The sequence below is a fragment of the Rhineura floridana genome, chromosome 2 (assembly GCF_030035675.1).
Source record: "Rhineura floridana isolate rRhiFlo1 chromosome 2, rRhiFlo1.hap2, whole genome shotgun sequence".
NCBI lineage: Eukaryota > Metazoa > Chordata > Lepidosauria > Squamata > Rhineuridae > Rhineura > Rhineura floridana.
The window spans coordinates 72,300,647-72,318,442 of NC_084481.1; the positions used below are offsets into that span (position 1 = coordinate 72,300,647).

At 42.0% G+C, this 17,796-nt stretch overlaps 1 protein-coding gene across 2 annotated transcripts in view; it reads left to right on the top strand.

The window, feature by feature from the left end:
* Positions 1 to 17,796, top strand: part of TMEM163 (transmembrane protein 163) — a 165,957-nt gene that overhangs the window by 106,127 nt on the left and 42,034 nt on the right. For both annotated transcript variants that reach the window (XM_061608948.1, XM_061608947.1), the window contains exon 5: positions 12,404 to 12,500. In XM_061608948.1, coding sequence (XP_061464932.1) covers positions 12,404 to 12,500 — 97 coding nt within the window. The remainder of the gene's footprint in view (positions 1 to 12,403; positions 12,501 to 17,796) is intronic.

Below are 17,796 nucleotides of genomic sequence, written 5' to 3' on the forward strand. Positions count from 1 at the left end.
GAGCCTGCCAGGGGGGAAGGCACCTGAAGGCTGGAAGTAAAGCCCCAAGAGTTGAAGGAGGACAGGCTGGAAAATGAAGAGGAAGATGCCTCAGAAGAAAGTGGGGTAGAGGCTGGAGAAGAGATGCTGCCCATAGATTTCTCTGCTCCATGTGTGCCTGCTGTTGAAGAAGGAATGCAGGAGGAAGAAAAGGCCTTGGAGAAAGGTGAACTAGAGGCTGGAGAACAACTGTTGATGGATTTCTTCGTCCCGTGTGTGCCAGCTGTGGAAGAGAAAGTGCAGGAGGAAAAGTTGGAGGCGTGTGTGCAAGAAGAGCTGCCAGCGCCTGGAGAAATGGCTGTGTAAGAAAAAGTGCAGGAGGAGAAGCCTGAGGTGGGAGTGCAAGTCCAGGAGGAGCTCCCAGTGCCCAGAGAGATGGGTGAGATAAAAACCCCAAGTGACTTTGCCCATTGGGTGCCCATAATGGTCTTATAGGGTGGGATTCAGCTCCTATGATGGGTGCAGTCGCTGAGCAAAATCCAGCAGCGAGAGGCACCCAGTGCCCTGTGAATTTGGAGGGCAAGAGACACTGGGAGGGTTATCTGCCTCTGTTTGGGCCCATGATTCACACTGGAGATTGTGAGGGAGAACAGAGAAGATTTTTTTCTGCCAACCTGGGTGGGCTAGGCCAGCTAGTCCTGAAGAAGATGCCCCCAGACAAAGACTTGTGGCAGGACTTTGATTTTGGGTTTGGGGCAGGAGATGAAGTGGACTGGCTTAAAGACTTTTCCCAGAGCAGAGAGTGGGAAGAAAATGGCTACAGCCTGCCATGTGCTGATGAGGAAACAAGTGTGTTCCTGGAGAGGAGTCCCAAGACCCTGCAGGCAGCAGCAGGGATCAGCTTGGACTGGGAACTCCATGAAGCCCCAAGACAAAGGGCCATGTGGGCAACTGCATGGTTTGGGGGTGGGGGTTGTGCATATGGGACTGTGTACTGATTTCCTGAAGGAATTATTCTCATGGTTTTAGTATTGCCTTTTGAAATGCTGTTGATTTGTGCTTTTTGCATGCTTGTGGGGATATGAGGTGTTTAATGGTTTTTTTAGAAATTATGCTGATAGGTTTTTGCAACAAGGTTTTAATGTTAAGATTTACTATTCGGTGACTGTTGGATTGTGGGTGTGTCTACAACTGTTTGGGGGAGCAAGGGAAAAATGTGCATGTGGTTGAGGGCTGCTGTGGTGCAGTGGCACAAGGCAGGACAAAGGAGCTCCAGTACTGAGGCTGTAATCCAGTTTAAACATGTCAGAAACTCACTATCTGCCAAGTATGAGGACTGGGTAAGCGGTTTGGATACAGAACTGTGACTGGGAGCTCCAAGAAAGAAGAGGAAGCCTAAAGAGAGAGCAGGTATTTGAAAACTTGCTGTAAAGGAATGGATTGTTTTGTACTTGTGTGGAAATGAGACTGTAATATGACTATGCTTTTAATTTTGTATATTTCAATGTCTTACCAACCTGTATCTGTTATGTTTTTGTAGGAAAAGCTGTTATTCTGTAGTTTGTTTGCAGGTCTGGGACAGACCTTTGTCAGGGAAGGGGGTAGTGTTATGGGTTGGGGTTGAGATAAATAATTTCTATGAGTCCCCTTCCAGCCTCTGATTTGGAGGCATGCGCCTGGGGGGTGAGAAACCCACTCTGCTGGTCAGATGAGCTTCTTTTGTTAATCTAATAGAGTGGCCAGGTGGGTTAATGGTCTATCACAGCCTTTCCCAACCTTTGGGTCCCCAGATGTTGCTGGACTACAACTCCCATCAGCCCCAGTCAGCATGGCAAATGGCCAGGAATTATGGGAACTGGAGTGCAGCAACATCTGGGGACTCAAAGGTTGGGAAAGGCTGGTCTATCAGGTGCCCATCAACTGGTGAATGGGCCAGGGAGATACTATTGTCATTGAAACTCTTCAGGAGAGTGCCCCCCTCCTGGGGCCAAGGGGAGGCTTCTGTTTTTAGTTGTGTCAGAGAAAGGCTGGGAACTGGAGGCAGGCAGAGAGACTGGCTCTCTGCGCCATGGCTTTGGGGTGCCTCCTGTAAACCTGATGGAAAAGCTGGATATTGGACTGCTGATGCCTTGAATCCCTCCATCCTAAGCTCAGGTTGGAATGTGTGTAAATAAATAAGCCATATTTCATAAAGACTCCACAGTCTCTGCTGACTTTCTTCCCAAGGAAATCAAACCCTGGGTGAGCACAAGGACCCCTGGAAATCTCACAGCTCGGAGATTGGGGTGGCGCACAACAATATTCACAATTTTCAGGTTTTTTACAGAAAATTGCCACAATCTGTATGTCATTTTTTGCACCACGTTTGACTCCTTGCAACCCTTAATGGCTTTAAGCAGCACAAAATCCATTGTGATTCTTTTGTTGTCTCTATAATCAGCTTTGCTCTAAACTGCTTCTATATCAGTGATGTACTAACAGTAGCCATTAACATTGATTGTTTCTTGCCTCCCTCCGTTTTTGTTCTTTTAACTCACTGTTAGGCTAATGGAGAGTGATTATCTCTGCGATCCCCCACCCAGTTTGCCCATGCCCCCAGCTTGTTCTTAAAAAGCTGTACATCCTTGTAGCCTTCAACAGTCAAGATTGTAAGTATTTAAGATTTCAGATCTTTCTGAAATGAAATGGACTGCCTTCACGTCAATTCTGACTTATGGCAACCCAGTGAATAGGGTATTCATGGTAAGCGGTATTCAGAGGGGGTTCACCATTGCCTTCCTCTGAGGCTGAGAGGCAGTGACTGGCCCAAGGTCACCCAGTGAGCTTCATGGCTGTGTGGAGAATCGAACCCTGGTCTCCCAGGTCGTAGTCCAGCACCTTAACCACTACACCACACTGCTGTCAATAAAATAAATAGGGTTTTTTAGTGTAAATTCTCAACTCCAGAACTTGGTTTGGACATCAAGGGTTATGAAATAAATCTGCTGGTCCAGTTGCTAAGCCTTTGATTTGAAGCACCTACATCTATTTTATCTATTTTATGTTCACCGCCCAGAGAGCTATTGCTAGTCGGGCGGTATATAAATTTAATAAATAATAATAATAATAATAATAATCTGATTTAGTGCCTTTGAGCATGTAAAAGAGTGCCTGTTCCACACTACCAGGTAATCACTGCCACATAATTTGGAGGTTTGGGGCAAAGGCAACTAGTGTCATTTCCAGGCAGGTTTGACACCCCCCCCCATGTGCACCTTAAGAAGTGGAGGCTTCAGTTTTAAGCAGATTTGTCTGGGAAATAAATCTGACTACTGAATCCATAGGATTTCCTTCTGAATAAATATGATTAGGATTGCACTGTAAGGATCATGCATGCAGCAATCTGTCTAATCTACATGGCTTGCATGGATATGAACAGTCTACTCCTATCCACGTGTGGATAGGATTGCGGTCTAATTCTTAAAGAGGGGGGAGGGATAAAAATATCAGTAAAGCTATTATTCTTGTCATGTTCCATGTTTCACTATACGAGTCCTCTGTGTGGGGGGGGGGAGGGAGAGAGAGAGAGAGCTTGTATAGTGAAATTGAAGGGCTCCATTGCTTTGGTTTCTTTGAATTTAAATATATAGATTGCTGCTTCCAGCCCAGGTGTGCAGGTAATCTGTCTTATCAAGGACCATATTATACAGCCATGATAGTGGCTGCATACTATAGCTAGCATGGATTTTTCACATTCTGCAATGTTAAATTGAATATATCCCCATGTCATTCTGATGTTTCCCATAAGCTCATTTTAAAACAAAACTTTACAAAACTTATAGTCCTGAACTCAGAAACGCTTGCTTAACAGCCCTCTAAATTCATGGCAATACACAAAATAGTCAGAGAGATTCGAGAGTTCAAAATTTAAAAAGAGAGGGAAAAACCCAAACCCCTTTTGGACTTTTTTCTATCAGAGTTTTCATAATTTGTTGAAATTAATTAAAAATCAGCCATGTTCACAGAGTGCTTGTAATCCTATTACTGACCTTGCCCCATACTCTGACCTTCATCTTCTGCAGTTTAAAAGTTAAAAAAATGCCTGACTGATTTTTAATTTAAGAAATTTAGCATTGAACTGAATGATATTGTCAGGCATGCTCAGTAAGAACCAACTGTCAATGTTCTAAAAGCCAGACTCAGAGCTGCTTGGCTTGCCTAATCAGGGGCCACACCCACACCAGACCTTTATTTCACTTTAGATAGTCATGGCTTCCCCCAAAGAATCCTGGGAAGTGTAGTTTGTAAAGGGTGCTGAGAGGAGACTCCTATTTTCCTGGACAGAACTTCAGTGGCCAGAGTGGTTTAAGAGTCAGCCGCTCTGAGTGAAGCTCTGTGAGGGGAACAGGGCGTCTCTTAGCAACTCTCAGCACCCTGCTCTAACTACACTTCCCAGGATTCTTTGGGGGAAACCATGACTGTGTAAAATGAAATAAAGGCCTGGTGTGGATGTGGCCAGGGACAGCTTTGGTTTAAGTTTGGATGAAAGGCTACATGTGCCTGCTGTAGAATTAAAAGGTACAGGAAACACTGCAAAAGAATGATACTTCATACACTGTTTTCCTTTTGAAAAGGAAAGGGGCTTCCCCTTCGCCCAGTCCCCACCCACCTAATCTCTTCCCCTTCGCCCAGTCCCCACCCACCTAATCTCTTCCCCTTCCTGCCCCTCCCCAAGTCAGTTTCACCTATCCTAAGCATGATTGCTCAGCAGTAAATCTCATTGAACTCAAAAAGCATGCAAATGATAAAATCTGCCCTCCCCTCCTCTGCCCTCCCCTCCTCTGCCCTCCCCTCCTCCGCCCTCCCATCCCTTTCCTCTTTCCTCCTTCTTGCCCCTCCCCTCCCTCTCTTCCCCCTCCCCTCTCCCCTCCCTCTTCTCTTCCTTCACTCCCGTCAGTTTTACCTATCCTAAGCCTGATTCCTTGGGAGTAAATCCCACTCATTTCTATAAGCATGGAAATGATAAAACTTGCTGTCCTCCTCCTCCTCCCTCTCCTGCCTGCTCCCCTCCCCCTCCTCCCCTCTGCCCTTCCTCCTCTTCCCCTCCCCATCCCCTGTGGTCAGTTTCACCTATCCTAAGCATGATTGTAGGGAAGAAATCCCACTGAACTCAATAAGCATGCAAATTATCAATCCATTCTCAGTAAACTTGCACAGGATCTCATTTCTTACTTCCTGGATTAAAAAGCAGGGAAATTCATTAACAGGCAAAAAACCTCGTGGTTTACGAATGTACCTACAGCCAACAGATATTTCTATCAAACTTTAAAAAGCAGGGAAATTGGGCAGCTATAGTGAATGCACCAGGGGAGCAGGAGAACTGACCTTCTCTCTGAAATATTGTACTGCCCTATAAATTGGTCAAAATGCAAACACAATTTGGGTTGGTCTTTCACAGTCCAATCCACTTCCTGTGTAGCTTGGAACAATTTGGTAATATGTGGTCTTGTTTCTGGTCAGTCACTGCCATCACTGTTAGTTCAGACCCCATAAGTGTATATGTGAAATCAAGATTTTTTGCCCAAACGTGTATCACTTTACACTTGTTTATATTGAATTGCATTTGCCATTTCACTGCCAATTCACTCAGCTTAGAAAGGTCCCTTTGGCACTCTTCACAATCCCTTTTTATTTTAACTACCCTGATCAATCTGGTATTATCAGCAAACTTGGCCACCTCACTGCTCACTCTAGATTATTTATGAACAGGTTAAAAAGTACAGGTTCCAATACCTGTCCTTGGGGGACTCCATGTTCTACATCCTTCCATTGGGAAAACTGACCATTTGGTCTTACTCTCTGCTTTGTTTCCTAGCCAGTTCCTGCTTCACAAGAGGACCACTCCTCTTATTCCATGATTGCTAAGCTTACTCAGGAGTCTTTGGAGAAAACTTTAACATTGTCAACTGGATCACCTCTGTATGCTTGTTAACAGTCTCAGAGAACTCTAATGAGTTAGTGAAATAGGACCTACCCTTACAGAAGCAATGCTGGTTCTACTTAGTTGTTTTGTCTTAATCATGCCTTCCGTCAGTTTTTCTGGGTCAGACATTAAGCTAACTGGCCTCTAATTTCCAGGATACTTTGTGGTTCTCTTTTAAAAAATTGTTACTATATTGACCACTTTCCAGTCCTCAGGAGTGAAGGCTGATCTTAGGGATAAGTTACAATATTTCTGTTAGAAGTTCAGCAGTTTCACATTTGAGTTCTTTAACAACTGTTGGGTGGATGCTGTCTGGACCTGACCATTTGTCTGTTTTTTAATTTGTCAGTAAGGCCTGGAACTTATTCACTTATCACTATTTGCCTCAGTTCCTCAGCTGGTGAGAAAGTTGATTTAGGAACAAGAATCTGCCCTATATCTTCCTCTGTGAAAAAATGGAAATGGACTGCCTTCAAGTCGAACCCAACTTATGGTGACCCTATGAATAGGATTTTCATGGTAAGCAGTATTCAGAGGTGGTTTTACCATTGCCTTCCTCTGAGGCTGAGAGGCAGTGACTGGCCCAAGGTCATCCAGTGAGCTTCATGGCTGTGTGGGGATTCGAACCCTGGTCTCCCAGGTCGTAGTCCAACACCTTAACCACTACACCACACTGGCAAATAATTCATCCAGATTTTCTGCAATCTCCTTAGCATGCCATTGATTCCCTTGTCATTCAAAGGTCCAACTGCCTCTGTAGTCAGTCTCCTGCTACTAACGTATTTGCTCAAAACAATTTTTTAAATGTGCTCCTCAAATTCTTCTTTAGTATCCCTTATTGTCTGCTTACATGGGTTGTGCCAAAGTTTGTATTCCTTTTTCTTCTCCCCATTTGGTCAAGACTTCCATTTTCTGAAGGAAGACGTCTTGCCTCTTCTTTGACTCTGCTTGTTAACCACTCTGGCATCCTCTTGGCGCTGGTAGTACCTTTCCTGATTTGCAGTATACACTCCAGTTGAACTTCTAATATTGTAGTTTTAAACAACTCCCAAACATTTTGGAGTGATTTGACCATCTTGACTCTGTCTTTCTTTCTGTTTTTCCCACCAGTTCCCTCATTTTTGGGAAGTTTCCTCTTTAGATATCAAATGTGACCATGCTGGATTTTCTTGGCAATTGGCTATTTACATATATTTATCCAATTGATTTGACAACATTTACATCTTGCACGAGGTCCTGGGCACCACTGAAAATTAAGTCCAGGATCATTACCCCTCTGGTTGGTTCCATGAACAACTGTCCTAGGGCAGTCATTTAGGGTATTTTACCTCCTTGTCATGATTGGAACACATATGTAGCCAGTCTATATGAGTGCAGCTGAAGTCATCCATTACTACAACATTTTCTCTTTTGGATGCTTCCTTGATTCCATTCTTCATCTCAAGATCTTCCTGAGCATTTTGATCAGGGGGATGATAACATGTCCCTGATACTAAATTATTCTTGGAGCCAGGTATCACAACCCGCAATGATTCTGTGAAGGCATCTGCTCCTTCTGGGATTTCTAGCTTCTTGAGCTCAAGGCCCTATTTCCTATGTGGAGCAACACTGCCTCGTGTATGTAATTCCCTGCCCTTCCTATAGAGGTGGTGTGGGGAACCTTTGGCCTCCAGATGTTGCCAATGGGTGAGGGGTGATGGCAGTTGTAGTTTCGCAACATCTGGAGAGCCAAACGTTCTCCATACCTGCTACAGAGCTTGTATTCTGCTGGTTCTCTCCATTCTACCAGGTTTACATTATTCCCACTACAGCTAACAGAACATTTAAGCATCTATGCATCCATTTCGTTTGAACATATATAGACAAATATATGCCATCCAAATGTCCAAATATGTATCCAGATGAAGTTGGTGTTTATAGAAGGTATGCTCAAATGTAGCAAGGGTGTTTAGGTCATCAAAACTTTGAAAAATGGTTGATGGGAATTTGTCCTACCATGCTTGAAGTATGAGTCTGTTAATGATCATTAGGGCATGTAAAATTCATTCTTGTTGCCTTGCTGTTAATCCCCATATAACAGGGATATAATTTAAAACTATGTGGACTTCCGCAAATTCAAGGATTTCTCCAATACAGAGTTAATACGGACAACAACTTCAGACCAAAATGAAAATATCACTGGACATCATATGCATCAATGAGGCATTTCCAACATTGTACCACCAGCATCGATCTGAATTAGACAGTGCCTTTCTATAAAGACATTGTGAGTCCAATATACCCAGAACACCAGTTTTAGCTGAATCAGTCCCAGTTTTAAATCTGAGCTGACAGGGATTTCTTTTTTCCCTCTTCCTTTTCTGCAGTTAATTGTAACTGCATTTTTTTTTAAAATGCCCACTAAAGGCTATGGTGGCCTTTAAGACCAAGCACTCCTGTTCGCCCATCTTGGCCCTTGAATGACCTCAATGGGCAATAAAATTTATAGGGTAAAAGGACTCTGTAAGATATCTAGGCACATTAAAGTTAGAAGCATAATCACACAGGACTTCAGTTAACCAACAGACAGTTGAAAGTTACAATTCATAGTGATGATGTATCCCAGTTGATAGAATTTGTCCACTAGGTTTCAATATGCAATTAATTTGATTTGGTTACATCCCCATTTGAAATGCCAATATAACAGACTTTGCCTATCATGCTATATTCATAGCACTGCTTCTGTGTTGTCAGGGAAACACACCTTGGAAATTAGCCAAGTAACTGTTGCCATTTGTTAAACTTCCAGTCTAAAATGGAAGTAATGAGAAGTGTGGCATGAAATTAAAGTTGGGATACAAGTGTTCACACTGGGTTGCCTCCAGAGACAGGCCCTTGAAAGAGGGATAACAGAAGCTGACTTTACTGCATCCTTCCTCCCCTGGCAGCCCCGTGAGAGGTATCCTTTGAGGAATTGGGAATTCTGCTGAATGATGTGAGCTGTTAAAAGCTGTTATACATTGAGTAGAGAGGGGAAGAGCTTCTTGAAAATCAAGTGAAATCATCTTTCAGTGCCTCCAACTCATCTTCCAGAATCTCCCTTATGCTCATACCATTTAGCAGGTTAACAGACCCTTGAGAGAGGCCTTTGTGGAGTGGTGGTGGTGGTTATTGACTGGTGAAGAGGGACTGGGAAAGTCAATTTGCACCAGATCTGTTCCACAGGGTTTTCTCTAGATACAGCCCTTTATAATTTTAGAAAAAATATAAGTTGTTTTTATTTATTTTTATTATTTATCTCTTTCTAGTTATTTATCTTTCTAGTTTTAGCAGGCTTTTGTTTTGTTCGTGTTGGAACGGTATACAATAAAACATTGTAGCTGCAATGCAGAGAGAAATCAGTGCAGTTAGATGTCCCTCAGCCATTAAGATGTTCTACCATAGGTATAAAGACAGGCATACTCATGAATTTTGCATAACTGCAGAATTTCATATTAAGTATATTAAAAAAAGATGCTACCGTAGCTAAATGTGGTGAATGACTGATAAATCATTCAAGAAATAATAGCACTTATCTTCCTTCTGGTGAGATTTTTGTCCTAAAGTGGATATATTCTGCTAAATATAAACTGAATGCCATTTTCTCTGGTTGCTGCCATTAAAATAGATTTTTTTATACAATTCTGAAACAAAAATGTTTATTTTAGCCATAGTTTTCTGTATTTTTATATAGCTACACCATTTGATGTAGACACAGGGTTCTGATTTTTTTTGATGCACTGAACTATTCAAACCTTTAATTTTTACAAAATCTTAGTACTTTCCATAGTACTGATTTTATACTAATATTATTTTCCATGATATTTTTAGTCCTTACCATTTTAAACATAAATTGCAATTTAATCCTGTGCTATGCTATCACAGTTAACATGAAGGTGTCAAGCAGGTCTTCTTATGCTCTTTTTCTTGTTTTTTCTCTGATGTCATTATCCATTTTCCTTGGTAGTAAAGGTGGTCATGAAATTAAGTTTAAAAGTAAAACCCTTATTTTATGTATTTTCCCCCTTTTATGTGAGAATGGCAGGCCATAAGTTTTGGAAAATACAGTTTTCTTAAGGGCTGCTGTAATGTCAGCCTTGGGAAAACTACATTTCCGTAGGCTGTTTGTAGCCTGGCATGCTGCACAGCAGCATATCTGGTATGGCGGGGGAGGATCTACATTATATGAGGGGAAAGTGGGGAGACATCTTACTTTCTGCCGCCGGAGTATTGCTGCTTAGGGAAATCCTTCCTTTTCCTGCTTGCTGCACCATTCCAGAAAGTGGGGTAGGGAAGAAGGTGGACTGCAGAATCAGCGGATGGGTGTCAGTCGAAAGGAGGTGATTTAGGAGCTCTCAAGGGTATGAACATCTCATTTCTGAATTAGAATTGGCTTGGAAATGAGCAGAGCCAATTTAAATCTTGTGGGAATGGCTTATTCTAAATACAATCCAAAGTGATTAGATGGGTGAGGAGCTTGTCCATAACTACTGTGAAGAGCAAAGTTGATTGTGAATTAAGCTGCCATGCTGATTTCAGTGCAGCGCTTGGTCTGGTCTGTATCAGACTTGTCTTGGTGAAACAAATGGAAACATGCTAGTTCTCGCTGTGACTTGATGTAGCCACATCCTAGGTACAGAGGCAGGGCAAGTGCTAAGCATACCTTTTGGTACAGATACACTCTTGGATGCATACACGTTTTCAAGACTCCCCTAGTCCTTAGATTGCCTGTGTTATCTCTGCTATGAGTGAAGATATCTCACACAATTTTATTTTGGATGTCTGCCTTCACTGGGGGTTTAATTTATGACCTAAGATCAGTGAAGTTGTGTCTTCTTTTCTTCAGTAACAGTGTTTTGTAATCTTTATGTTTTAGCAGTGAGAAAATATGAACTACAATCCTGTCTGACTGCAAGTATCACTACAAAACCAATTTTCCTTCTTATTCAGAGCCTTAGGTTCACCAGCACTCTATGATAAGGCCCTTTGTCTTCATTTCAGAATGGGATATGCCACAAAATGGCATGACAGTGTCACAACTTGGGTCTGCATTTCTTAAGCTGGTTAGAACCCCTTTGCAGCTTCTTTAATGAGTTTGATGTAAATTTTGCATGTTCTGCCAAACCTCCAGATTGGCTAATGTCTACAAGGTAAAAAATAGTAGTGCACTGCTGTGCTAATTATAGCAGCCTCAGACTGCCCTCCCAATAGGTGACACGCTGAATGCCAGATGAGAAATGTTGCTTCTTTTTTAAAAACAGATGCTGGTTACCAGGGCCGGCTCCAGGCACGCGGGGGCCCTTGGGCATCAGCTTGCCCTGGCCCCAGGTGTGTGTGTGTGCGCAGCTCCCCTACACGCCCCTACCTCTCTAGTATTTACCATTGCCCTTAATGAAGATGGCGGCCGCGGTTTCCCTAAGGGGAGTGAAGCCTCCGCCGCCATCTTTGTTGATGGCACACGTCTGTGCTACGCGCATACATCTCTGCCATCAACTAAGATGGCGGCAGCGGCTTCAGTACCTTAGGGAAGCTGTGGCTGCCATCTTCATTAACTGCAATGCTAAAAAGCCGGCTGACAGGTAAGTGGGGTGTGTGTGGGGGTGCGGATCGCGGAAGGGGAGCGGAGGGCCCCTCAGGGGCTCCTGTAGTTTTGGGGCCCTCTGGCCAGTGCCCAACCTGGCCACCCTTTAGAACCGGCCCTGATGGTTACAAAGGGAACTCATACAGGATCATTTATCAGAACGGTCTGGGATATGTTCAAAACATTTTGGTTACCAGGTGTTCTGTTGATACATGATTTATTTGAGACAGGGAGCTACATAAAACGACTTCTGTTAGCAGTGCAGCACAACTTCTACTTAAAATTGCAGTTCAGAAATGTGTGTATAGGTTAGTACACTGAAAATAATGCTGGCTTATAAAAGGCTTATTTACACAAGCACCATTTAAAGTTCTACATGCTGGAAAACACATAAATTACTAAATGCTTCTTAGTACATTTGCACACATTTACCTTCTCAAATTACTTCCTGAGGCCTGACTGAGTGTATATATACGCTCACTAGGTGAGAACCAGCAAATGACCACAAGGCTTCTGGCTCAGACCCTGGAGTTCCTAAAACTGATTCTGCTTTCAAATCCTGTGATTGAAAGATGCTGAGTAGACTATTTAATCCTTGCTGTTGCTTGGGGCCAGGTTGGCTTTCTTCTTATGGTGATATTCTTCATGGAATGTAGGGGGAGCAGCTTCCCAGTGGCGTTTGGCTTTCTGGCCAGTGGCAGAAGCCAGAGTGTACTTCACTTCATTCAATACTATAATCTCTGCTGCAACTCACTTCAGTGAATGTTCATTCTGTAACCATTATGTTCACTGTAGGAACCTGTGTGCCATTTATCAGTAGGACATAAAACTCCAAATGAGTTACCTGTATTTTTTCTTTACAGAGCCTGTGTCATCTTGGGTGTGATATTTCTCCTATCTTCTCTGTGTATAGTGATCAAAGCCATTCATGACCTTGCAATTAAATTGCTTCCAGAAGTGGTAAGACCTTTTTATCTTTTCTTTTCTTTTTTAGGTGACAAGCTTGGAATCTAGCCTTACAATAAGATTACCTGGAGGCACATTATACAGCCTGGCCTTTGTATAATTCAGCAGAGCTCCATAAAAATGAAAGGGAGTGTGGTCCATAATGCACATATTTATCCATTAAATAATATTTATCTTTTTTGGTGCTCAAATATGATTCATCCTTGCAATAATAACTACAAGATATTCACTTCTAGAACTCAAAATTCTGGTGCATTTCACACTTCAAACTATGGACCTAGGAGTTATTGGTACAGGAATGAGGCACCTGTAGCCCTCTAGATATTGCTGGACTACATCTCCCATCATCCTTGACAACTGGCTATGTTGGCTGGGTCTCAAAGGAGCTCCAGAGATCAACGACATTTGGAGGGCTATCCAGAGATAGGGAGTCTAAGGAAGCTTCAAGAAGAAACTGGAATGGGTAGGATTCAGATCTGCTTGCGTTGCCTGAGCTGTAAATTTCTGCCTAGTAACTTGCTGCAACCCAGAAACCATGTGACAGCTTGAAGCTGCAGGCACATTGTAGCTTTGCATAATTGATGACCTTGTATACAGGTTATGAGAGTGAACACTGAACAATATTCACACTGGAGGAGAACACTCATTCAACATGTCTGGAAGTTGTCAAAATTATGCAGATTGCATATGTTAAATAATCACAACATATTGCCATCCAGCTTACTATAAGTGTGAAAGGGGGTAATGCTGTGTACAGAGTCCAAGAACTGTTATGATTTCAAAATTAATATAGTAATCCTTCTATTGCCCTCTTCTCTTGTGACCCTTTTCTGGCCTGCAATGGAGAACAAAAGCATTTTCTATAAAATGAGAAGGTACCTATCCTATATAAAAGAGTACTGATGGACTTCCAACACAGGCTTCTATATGGGTAACACATGGAATTGCAAATGGAATCATAGAATAGAGTTGGAAGGGACCTATAAGGCCATCAAGGGTTACTGATACGGTCAGATGTTTTTCACACACAGCTGGATTTTGTGCTCTTTTTAAGAATGGTAACTTACCATAAAATGTAAGATGTCATGAATCATGTTCCTTTTTAGAATGGGTTTTCCCAGCTTGGTATGAAAGTTTAGCAGCATGGCTCTGTGATTGTGGCACAAGGCTTTTCCACTAGATAATGTTGCCATTCATGTTTCAATAAACAACATAAAATTTAACTCTTGGATCAAATAATAAAAGCATTTCTGATTTATTGCAGCAAATTAGGATGATTTTTGTCAAGGAAGAGGGCAAGTTTAATTTTTCTTTATGTTGGGCTTCTAATCTGTATCAGTTTCTGAAGCCACTAATGAGAAGATAGATCAGTTCTATGGCTTATATTTCTCTCCCACCCTTCTCTGAGGACTTCAGAGTGGCATTCCAGTCTCACAGCAATTTGGTGATGTAAGCTTAGGCTGAGAGATTGAAACTTTAAGGCTGCTTGATCATAGTGTAGCAGGATGACCAGGGTGTCCCGTGTTCAAACTCAATACGCTGTAAATGTGGATGCGTTGGCTAATTATCAGTCAATATATTGAGTAGCTCAGGATCAACTTTGGAAGCTGCCATCATAAGGTACTTGGTCACTGTTCACATGAATTTTCTGTTTATCAAGGGGCACCTTTTTTCACCAGGCGAGCCCTACCATTAGATGGAGTGAGATGGGTGTCTCAGGAGTCAGAATTGGATGAATTACAGGTGTTTGCTTGTGTGTGCGCACATATGTATGTGCTCACGCAGGGACCACCAGTATTTTACAAGGACAGAGCTTGTGTTGGCTTCTGTACATGGACTGAGTGGGGGAAGGGGGGCACTATTTTGTCTTTTGTCTCAGGCAGCAAAACTGTTTTTGGTCAGCCCTGTTTTTCACATTGCTACAGTTACCTCAGAAAGTCCTCTTGTGATATTGTGGTAGATGCTTCAGTTAGCCAGAGAAGCCCCAGCTGGAAGGAAGGCCTGGGAAGTAGCAGTCTGTTTACAGTCACCTTTCATTTTGCTTTGCTGGGGCCATTTTGGCATTAATTTAGGGTCAGACGCAGGTCTGGAACTAGCAACCTACATGGTAGAGCAAGTGTTGGGGCCCAGCAGACCTGATGTCAGTCTCCCTTTTAAATTATAAAATAAAACTTATTTAATAAAAAATTGCATCCCAGCATTGAAGTAAAGTATCAGGCCAGGTGCCTGCAGCTGCAACTACACCCATTTCTAATGCTTCTGGGCCCCACCCTGTGCTGTCATGGCCAGAACCCAGAGACAGTGTGGATAATGAAGATGGCTACAGCTGCCTCATCTGGCACTTTCTTCCACAGCTGAAGGAATATCAGGTTGCAGGGCTGAATTGTTACTACCCAAGCTCTCTCGTCAGCTTTGTGGGGGGAGGGAACAGAAGGCACATTGCCCAGGGCCCCTTCAGACCATGTCCTCAGCTGTGGTGAGACAGACTGAAGCATGTGTTTGTTCAGTACTCTCTGGTACATTAGAAGATCTAGGCCATGTTGAAGGAGTACTCAGCCTTCCTCCTTTTCCTGACAGCATTGCTCCAGTTTGTGGACAGGAGTTACCCTGTGTGGGAAGGAGACTCATTATAGCCTTCTCCCATGATATGTCCTACAACTGAAGTGGCACACAGGCATTTACATCAAAGATTCCCATCATGCCTTTATTGACTTGTAGCTCATTGGCTGGATTCTGAGTATGTGCTTGAATAAAGCCTCTTTCCCCCCAGTCCAGTTACAATATGTTTTGCTGGTGTCCTGTAGATAACAGTCTAAGATAAGCCCGATGCTGTCATTTGTGATGGATTTGACCGTTTGCTGCTTCTCTTGTCTTTGAGTCACATATTCCTGTGGCATATTGCTTTCCTCTGTTGCAAAGTATGTCATCCAAATAGTTATTCCAGCTTTGAGTTCTCGTCGTTAGTATCATTGTTCTGATAACTTGTAAATTCTGGCCTCTTGGGCTCATTAACTATGATGAGCAAGTAAAAGCTTTTCAAACTCCTAACAAGTGCACACAGGGCTAAATTTTGAACGCATTTTCAAAATTGAGAATTGGTCTGAAACAATATTGTAACTTTATTGACTATCCTGCAGTCTCAAATATAGGTAGCTTATGTGTTTTTAAATTTCCTTGCAGTAGAGCATATTAATTACAGCAAAAGGATATTAAACGTTTGTGGCACGAAAAACACCCCATGCTTTGTAAACTGCTTTTCTAAACTTTTTTTTTCTTTTTAGAGTCTTCATATTACTTGTAGTCTTGAAATATTTTTAGTATACAAATTTTACCAATTAAGCTAGTCATTTCTTTCACAGGAATGACTCTTTCTGAATTTTTGTCCTCTTCCTATAGTCTATAGTACAATTAAACAGAATATATTATAATTTACCACAATTTAACATTATCACAAGCATGTACACAATTTGTGGCTAAAGCAACTCAAAGGGCCAAGAAGAGCGTAGCCATTTACTTGGTGTGCTAAATCAATAGCTGTTTGCAATTCAGGCAGTATGTGTATTTCCCCAGGCAGCAGTATCATCTATGCAGTGCCAATGCAGTATGCTTTCATTAGGATGATCCGGGATGTGGTTTGCTGGGAGTAAAGCTACAACAGCATTTGCATCTACAAAGGAAAATGGTGTACACCATATACATGTAGTTCAGTATAAAATGTATCTTAAGAAGCTATTCCTTGTAGCATTAGTTTAAGATATCTGATTGTGCTTTTAAATAAATAGTAAAAAGATGTCTGGAAGAGATGTGATGTCGTCTTACATGAAAACTGGGAATGCAGTAGTGAAGCTCACATTGACTATTTGTTACTAGATCTGCATGTATTCACATATTACACATATATTTGCTAAAAGGCTAATTTTAGGGAATTAGCAATACTACTCGGGATCTTTACTTGAGACTATTGTGTATGCATGGAATTGCATTGGCTTTGATAAACTTGATTCATTTGGCAAACATAACACAGACAAATCATAGTATGCTTGCTCAACAGGGCAGTAGTAACTACACTGCAGCTATAATTGTAATATTTATAAAAGAAATGAGGTTTAAAGGTGATAGCATGCCACAATAAAATGATTTAGTAGCAACAAAAGCAGCTTTGCAGCTTGATAGCATTGATTTTAAGTTCTTTGTTTTATGGTTATTTTATGTTTTAAACTGCCTGTGGCATTTTGATGAAGGGTGGTATATATACATTTATCAATAAAGAAAAGAAAAGAAAACACCACCATAGCAATACAGACACGAACGGGTTAATAATGCATATATATAATTTAGCTCACCCATTGCTTGGACTATTTATTTAATTACTGTTGCAAAAAGAGAGCAGAGAGACTGGAGGTAGAGATTGCCTAACAAGGAATTGTGAGGCAGAGTCTTTAAAGACCAGCTTTTTAAAGGAAAAATAGAGAGAGAAAGGTTATATGCTAAGTAGAAGTTCTCCTGTCTCCTGAGAGCCAAATTGGAGTGAGACTGAAAAAAATTAGGAAGAGCTGGAGCATAAATATTACCTGTCCTGTAATAAGAGGAAAACATATTCTGAACCATCTGGATTTCTTCACTATAACTTAGATGGGTGCTGCAGAGATTGAGTTGCACTATTCCAGACAAACCAGTGGATCTAGCATCCCCATGAATAACTGCAGATAATCCTTGCTTTTTTCCCTTTTACCTGTGGCACTCAAGGCATACACCAAGATGCCAAAATAATGCCTTCTCCTAGTAGTCTCCTTTTTATTCTATCTGTGGGTTCTTTAGAACCATTTTACTGTTCCTTCCTCATGGCCGGTTGCTGGCACTTTCCTGCAGAAGGTCCTGACTAGTTCTCCCCCTCCTAAAACAAAAACTAAATAAAATTACAGCTTGCAGGCAAGAAAACATGGAGAGGTTGAAGCCAAGAAAGGAGTCTAGCTAAAGTCTAAGTGAAAGAAAATAACCAGCTCCTGCAGTCCATACTGTGGTGGTTCATCATGAAAAAGAAGCCTTCTCGAAGCACCCTAAAAAGCTTAAATCAGAGTGTTGTGGATCAACCTCCCAGGCAGAAGGTTGAACAAAGGCAGGATGCCACATGCACCCAGATATAAGAAAAGTGTGCTTACTATCTTGCCCTTCATGTGAAAGGAGCTTTTTCACACAGGATTCAAGTTATACCTGAGTGACACTTCATAACAAAAGACACATCCCCTGACTATTTTTTAAAAAAAGTATTACGGATGCTGCGTTCACCACA